The sequence below is a fragment of the Porites lutea genome, chromosome 5 (assembly GCF_958299795.1).
Source record: "Porites lutea chromosome 5, jaPorLute2.1, whole genome shotgun sequence".
Taxonomy (NCBI): Eukaryota; Metazoa; Cnidaria; class Anthozoa; order Scleractinia; family Poritidae; genus Porites; species Porites lutea.
The window spans coordinates 26,856,291-26,864,181 of NC_133205.1; the positions used below are offsets into that span (position 1 = coordinate 26,856,291).

Sequence of the window (7,891 nt, forward strand, 5' to 3'; positions counted from 1 at the left end):
CATTAAGATCCTTTTTGCACAAGATTCTCTTTGTACTTATATGGAATTTTCTTAGGCGGCAGTTCTGGGCGACATTACAAGCATGTTCTCCTCTCTGGTTAGTGACGATCATTGGCTGGTGCATCAAAAGGCATTTCAGAGCGTCAAAGCTTTTGCGGAGGTAAGCCCAAAGTTTAAGTAAGCCCGTCACTATATAAACAAACGAGCAAATGAAAGACGGTCTCCTGCAAGGGTACCAAAATGGATAATGATTTATTTCCTTTTTATCCGTGGTTTAAATTTTAATTTCCTTTGTTTTTGCGTATGTTTATGTATGATAATAAGTATTAAACAAAAGTAAATAAAACCTAGGCCAAGGGTAAAATTGAGCCTACCCTGCGAGTAGAGGCTACATTTTCCCTGTGTGAGCTGTCTTGCGGAAAGTAGCTACTTACTTATACTAGGGACCTTACGAAACTACGACGGCGACGGCAACGGGAACGTCACAAAAAAGCAATAGCTTTAATGAGCAAAACAAAAATTCTGCACGTGCATCACGCTTTTTTGTACATTTCTTTGCAGTCCCTGCACAACTATGACGTGAATTGACCAAATTTTAAGTTTATTTGGGAACGGAAATGGCAAGGCGATAACTTCTACCAACTCTGTTTGAACTAGGTCGCGGCCCCTTCTCTTCAGCTCAAACCCAAATTCCCTTCTTTTAAATAACTGGGCCCCTTGGAATAATGACGAAAAAAAGTGTAAGGATTTGAAGTCTATTTTTTTGCGAAGTTTTCATGGACGTCGCCGTTGTCGGATAGTAAGGTCCCTATTGGGGACAATCCGACGACGAAATGCCGAGAATGGCAACGAGAACGTAAAAAAAGAACAAAAGGTTTTAGAGGGTAAAACAACACCTTTACACGTACATCATACTTTTTTTGTAAATTTCTTTGTCGCTTTTGCATGACTTGCTTAATATTACATTTTATGGAGAACGTAAACAAGCGACGACGAAATTTTATTTCTCTTTCTGAACTTGGATAGGGATCCCAGCAATTCAACTCCAGGGGGGTTCGCCTACTTTTGATAAAAGTAAATGGGTAGGAGTAATGGCGATAAAGACTGGAAGAACGTAAATTCACTTTTTATGCGACGTTTTTTCTGCCATCGCGTCGTCGGATTGTAAAGTCCATACTATTGCCGCTGTAACCTGACCTTTAATTTAGCCAAGCTTCATCACCTAGTCTAACTTGTTTGAAATGCTTGAGCCAGCTTCTCTCCATTTCTCCGAGTTTTTAAAATCGTACATTGATTTGTCACCAGGTCACTCGATACACCCATGTGATGGGAGACTGTGTTCCAGAGAGCTTACTTCCGGCTCTGTCCGATTTCTTAAATGAGGTTTGTTCTTCTCGTTGTTTCGTTGTTACAAGTTGTTAGTTTTAGTGGTTAAGCAGTAGTCAAATCTTAAGATGGTTAACCCTTCTAGAAGTGTAGCACATGACTAAGTAGTGTGATAGGCAGTGGACATTATGGACCTGACAATGATTCTAATGTGCAAATCTCATTCTGAGGCGATTCTCTGGCGATTTCATAGCGATGTTTCAATCCCTACGTCATGGTGACCGTAGGGTGCATTTAATCAGATGTAAACATTTAACGAACCGAGGCTTGCCTCGCGCTTTGCGCAAAATGCCGCGTTTGCCTTGCTTGGCTCACAAATAACCTGTTATACAGGCTACCATTAATAGCATCTCAGTGCGAGCAGGTTGAAGAAAAAATAACGTTTTCGCAGCCATAACTACCGTAAACGCCTTAACTTACTCTTGCAGTCGAGCAAAAATCGCACTAAGTATGGCCTCTGTAAGCAAGTCTTGAGGCATGGTTATTTTCAAGAAGTGTATTAGCTCACGTTTATGTTTTTAAATTTTGCAGCTTCCTTTCAGACACAATGACTTGCCTGTAGACGCTGTATCCTTTACGAGTGAAATTGTTGGTAAAGCAAATTATCAAACTGTGAGATTCGAGTTTTGCCAACCGTCCGAACGCTGGACTTAGTCTATTGTTCGGACCTAACCAGCTCGCCCTTTTGGACCGTAGTTTGCCGCGTTTTACTTGTCTTCGTTTCTCGACCAGTCACGTAAGATATTCCTTAAAGGTAATGTTACACGGGGCGATTCGCAACGACGATTTTTAGCTCAACACAGCGATGCAATGTCGGAACAATGTTGTAACTATTCGAAACAATGTTGCAACGCTGTGTTGCGCTAAAAATCGACCTGGAGAATCGTCTCGTATAACATCACCTCAAGATAGTTTTTGTTTGTTGAATGATTCACATTCCAAGTTGACTCTACGTAAGGAAACTGATTTATCTACCTTGTAGCACAAACGTCCAGTATTGGTGAGTTAATTTTTCTTGACACAGATTATTAGGAATCCGATAAAGAATTTTTAAAACTTCAGCTGGAGGAAGCAGCCGCGGGGCAGAGTCAGTCCCCTGATTCCGGCGCACTGGATGAGGAGGAGATTCCCATCCTTGACAACAGTGGTCGGTCACGTGACGCAAGAACTAAAGAAAGCACCGGAGAGGTATGGAATTATCCACCAGGTCCAGTTGTTCAAAAGCTGGATAGCGCTATCCATCGGATAAATCTGGGATAAATCTGTATCAAGGGGATAAGTATTAGCAAACCAATTGCACTATCCACTGGATAGAGATTTATCCGGTGGATAGCGCTAGCTATTTACCTTTTGAACAACTGGGGCCCGCAGTGGGGTAAATAACATTCAAAAATTGCCGGCTCTCGTAGCAAGGGTAGAAAGGATGGGGAGAGTGGAACGTTTTTCATCTTCGCGTTTTTCACGTGGACTCTCTCACCCATTCGTTTACGCTTGAAAAGCTAGCTGAAAGCTTGCTCACTTAAAGTCACTGTATTTAGCATGAAACTGCCGAATTCTTAAACTTTAAGAGAACACTGTATACATTGAAAAGTAACTACAAATATGCTTAAAAAAGCCTTTAAATAATTACCGAGTAATAACTGCCTCAGGGGCGTGGCTAGACTATGTTGTAATGTACACATAGAGGGAGATTTGGCCATGTATTTGGAGGGTCAGAGGTATATAACCCCCAAATACCCCCAAGATACTAGGAATGCTGTTGTTAAGACGCTGCAAGTATAATGACCTATATTTCTGCATTGTCTTAGATTAACTAGCCACTAGCCTGTATTTCTGCAAACATTCAGTTATTCAGAGTTTTAGACCATCAATTGTCGATTACTTGTGTACAGACGCCCCCTTTCCTCCCAAAAAAATCGGGGAGGGGGGGGAGGCGCTCTCCCCGATTTTTTTGTTTTTATTTTTGAGGGGAGGGGGTGTCTGTACACGGGCTACCAATGTAGAGGTTTTCGCTTCGAGTCTAAATAAGCCTTGTTTTTCAAACGCATGTAAATGTATCGCAGTTTGATTGAAGAAGCAGAACAATTCACAACGTGGTCATCACGCAGTATAATACTCGTTGTTGCTGCCTACACCTTGTTTCCTTAGTAACATTTGCTTAGTGAATCCTTGGTAGTAGTTTGATCGTGGTCATTATCGCACATCCTCAGTATCTGGTAAATCGAGCTCTTTAAGTTGTTACAGCTGACAACCTGGACTCTGTGGTGTTTTCTACATTTCCGGTTCGACAAATCTTAATTCGTTTTTTTTTGATCCGGTGAGAAAATAACAGTCAGCCATCTGATGGCAGTTTAATCTGTTGCAGCCTGAGGCGAAACGCTTCAAAGTACATGAAGGTCCATCCTCATGTAAAAACCAGGTGAGAACGTGAATGTAAAGGAACAATTGAATTTTTATGAATGTTTATTCACCAGGGCCGAATTGTGAGAAACCTGATTAGCATTAAGCGTTAAATGTAAACGGAGAATATCAGTTATCATGGTACCAAACCTGCTAATCATCTTTCTTCGAACAATTCTGTAGCCTGCGAAGCTGATGGAATTCAGCCTCTCGCGAGTGAGGTTTTGGCGGCGGAGCGGCGAGAAGCGAACGCCGAAGCAGCCGAAAGCCTGAGAAAATTTTGTCTGCCGGATAACTTGGCTATTTTTAATGCCGCCAACTTTTCACACTTTGTTAAAACCAATTGTAGCAACCAATCAGAGTAAGGGTGTAATGCAAAACCCACATGTATCAATCCCCATTCTCCGCGCGGATATTCAACTCTGCCTCATCTAAAACGCGATAACGTGACGATCCCGCAAGCTACGCAGGCAAAAAATTCTGCCCCGATGTTTTTATTAGGCATCTCAAAATATACTACTTTGAATCCTACCAGAGTATTGAACGGTTTGCCACTGAATTTGTTGTGTGGGAAACTCATATTTTGTGACTTTTTTGACACGATAAACTAGCTTCTAACTGCTTGAGAGTTAAAAGATGTTACAGGATTTCCCCAGTCGTTATAACTGTTTATAACTACAATTTTAACAAAAGTTGTGCTGTTCCCTCACTAATCTCAACTCAGATTTAACGTCTTTTTTGTTCGCTTTAGGGAGAGAGACTTTACGAAGAAGCTCTTACAAAAATGAAGATCCCACTTTCAACAATCCTCGATCTCAGAAAGCAGTTTATACCTTCCCCGAACGTAACGAAGCAAATTGAAGGAATTCAAAGAGTTCTGCAAGAGTTCGTTAACAATAGCACTGAATAATAAATAACCCGCACAGAATTATGCCAGCAATTACTTTCCTTTCACTCTTCACAGTTGTGAAAACCTTATCTAACTGTATATACGCCCTTAATGTGTTGTGTTATAGGATTTTATTAAATAAAAGTTACTTTTTTAAAGACATGCGGTTATAAAGTTGGTTTCTATATCATGTAAGACCTCGATTATAGCCTGTGTAGAAAGCCAAGTCTTTTAAGACTTTGTGCTCAGGGGGTTATGTCGCGGTGACCTGTGAATCGAAAAAACAATGGATGAAATTCCAGGGTTTAACTCTCCACTATTAGGGGTGGTATCCTTTTGGACTTCGAAACGCTCTATGTACTTGACAAATACAATTTCCTTTTTTAAACCTTTTTCTAGATTAGTTGCCAAGAATCCATACTCTATCCTAGTCTTCCCAAAGTTTGATTCCTATTCTAGACCCATGGTAGGTAGGATTTCATTGCATTACCATGGGAGATGTGGTACGAAAATACACAATCCAGGAACCCAGGCCCAGAGAAAATAAAAGATTAACCCTATTTGAGACCTAAACGGTTAAAGTGAGCACCCAATTTTTAAACCCATGGGGTTCAGCGTTTCCAAGGGAGTGCTACTCCCATTTCTGACGTTTTTTTTTTTGCGGGATTTCGACTAAAACAGAAAAGGAGAAAGGCTTGTTGGGCAAGTTAGGGAACCTGCAGCTAATCTGTTATAAAACATCTTGACCGTCAAGATTAATTTCCACACTCGCACGGAGCGATGCATTGCATTGATTTACTGCGAGGCAGCCAAATGTGGTTTTAGCGGATCGCATAAAGCCAGTTCAAACTAGTCTTATTTTGTGCAGACAGTCCCAAATGGCTTTATCATCGTTTAAATGGCTGTTCGTGCGATCTGTTTTTACTACAAGTTTAAAATGTTTCCGGATAGGAAAAGGTCACGTGGGTGGACCACACAGGGGGGTTTTATCTCCACACTAAGAGACTCGCGCGAGTCAAGATATTCTCTAGCAAGGTAGCATCCGGAAAAACGGGGTGAAGGCTGCGAAGAGACTAAGTACGAGGCGTCATGGGAAGGCGAAGCTTCCTTTCTCCATCCCACCATCCTTTGCGGCATGTTTAAATAGTTAGAGAGACGTCTGTGCACAAGGCAAATGTCGCTTACTCGCTAGGGACCTCAAGCAACGGAGACTGTACATGCAGTAAAATCGTCACTGTTCTTCTTAACTTTATCGCGTTTTCTCCATGGCGCTAAACCTGTCAAATGTAGGCGAATGAATTATGAAGGACGGTAAGTTCTGAAGGTGTTACTTTTCGCCCTCCATAAAACGCCACATTGTCAAATTCACCTCGTACTCATGCAGTGACGGTACCAAAAAGTGTGAAGCACGCTCAGAGTTGTAGTTTTGGTTGTTAAACTGGCTAATCGCTGCTTTCGTAGCCATTAGCTGGCCTGAAGATAGAACTCCAGTCTACCGCCGCCATCGCTACGATCGTTGAAGAGTTGATTCCGTCAAAGGCTTTCTGGCCCGGGGGGGGGGGGGACTCCACATGTGAAAGGGTTGGGGATGCTCGTCGGAAATTTTGAATTAAAGCCCTAAAGGAGACCGATCTGGGCGTGGCCCAAGCTTTTTTTGACCCCTAAAAAAGACCATGTTAAAACACAGACAAATGAGAAAACTTGGATTATATGAATGAAGTAAATAAAACGCATTAACAATAAACATATCAAATATATATTTTCCTATTTTTTCGCTTGCAACCCTAAACGAGACCTTCACGGCTAAATATGATGGCGTTTTGCTCAGAACACCCCAAGTGAGACCAAAATCCGAAATTTACACCCCTAAGCGAGATGACGAGCCACCACTTTCATATGCGGAGTCCCCCCCCCGCCCCGGGCTTTCCGGGTAATCTTTGCCCTCTATAACTTTTTTTTCAGTGATCCTAGCACCTGTAGATCGTGGATTGATAGTCCTCCTGGCAAAGCATGCCTTTGTGAAAAATTAACATATTTCGCGTCTGAAACCTGACTTAAGGTGAGTTGAATTGACCGAATTCCGAAAAGAAATGAATATTAAAATGAAATTTACTCTACAATTCACTTATTTGACATTATGCATCAACATCTAGAAACCTGGTTGAAATAAAATGTAAGACGTACGTAGCAGTCCAGTGGTACAAAAATCGCGGAAGAGATTTGTAACTTATTCCGGAATACGATCAATCAAACCCAACCATGGACTGGCAAGGTACAACTGAATATTTGCAAGTTTTATTGTTTATGGGAGTGTGATTTAGCTGTGCCAATTTCTCAACAATCAATGCGTAATTGATGCATGAATGACAGTACGCTATACCTTCAATGCATCTTCGTAAAAGGTCTCAGTCATATTATTTGTTAAATTATTTACGATAAACCCTACTGGTATGTTGTTTGTTTCTTTTTTTGTGCCGTTTTAATTAATCATTTGCGAAGTAATGTTGGCTGCTTGAGAAAGTTCTGCTGCAGGGCCATATAAATGGAAATAAATTGTTATTTTAGCGTTTTATTTTTTTTAATAACGTGGCAGACCCTAACAAATCCATTATCCCAGAGGTCGTTATATCTCGCCGAGTCTTAGAACGTAAAAAATCCCAGATGTTAAAATGATCCGCTTCGTGGGATGAAATTCAGCCAAAATATCACAAAAATACATGATACAAATGAAAAGCGTATCTATTTTGGATATTTGTAACATCCTTCGCCACCAAAAGGTAACTTCCCACTTTACGAACTAATTCATTATCATTTCCACGACCTTCTGTTTGCCATATTTCCTAGTAAAACCACAGCTTTAGATATACCAGGAGTCATGGGATTGCCAAAGATGAATTTTTCAGTGCTTAGATTGTGATTACTGTGGTACGTGTGCTGATCCACAAAGCCACCGTAAAATATTTTAATGAACGAGTATGCTCAATTTTCATGAGAAAAAGATTACCCCTACTGGCTGAAAATATTTTGTTTTGACCAAATAAAGTTTTTATTCTTGCTGAATAAGTGATCTTTTAGATCTATTTCGCAACAGGCTTTTTCGTTAATATGCCTTTCTTATTCCTGCTTTGTGGAATTAGTGACGAGTTTTGGTGTATCACGCGAAACTTTTTAATAATGGCGGAAGCTATCTGCGATTTTTATACCAATGAATTTTCG

General features: G+C 40.8%; 1 protein-coding gene across 1 annotated transcript in view; it reads left to right on the plus strand.

Annotated features, from left to right (window-relative positions):
- Positions 1-4,835, plus strand: part of LOC140936974 (FIGNL1-interacting regulator of recombination and mitosis-like) — a 28,471-nt gene extending 23,636 nt beyond the window's left edge. Inside the window, exons 28-33 of the mRNA XM_073386486.1 lie at positions 56-160; positions 1,306-1,383; positions 1,918-1,953; positions 2,419-2,574; positions 3,752-3,805; positions 4,538-4,835. Coding sequence (XP_073242587.1) covers positions 56-160; positions 1,306-1,383; positions 1,918-1,953; positions 2,419-2,574; positions 3,752-3,805; positions 4,538-4,696 — 588 coding nt within the window. The 3' untranslated portion in view covers positions 4,697-4,835. The remainder of the gene's footprint in view (positions 1-55; positions 161-1,305; positions 1,384-1,917; positions 1,954-2,418; positions 2,575-3,751; positions 3,806-4,537) is intronic.
- The last annotated feature ends 3,056 nt before the right edge of the window (positions 4,836-7,891 follow it).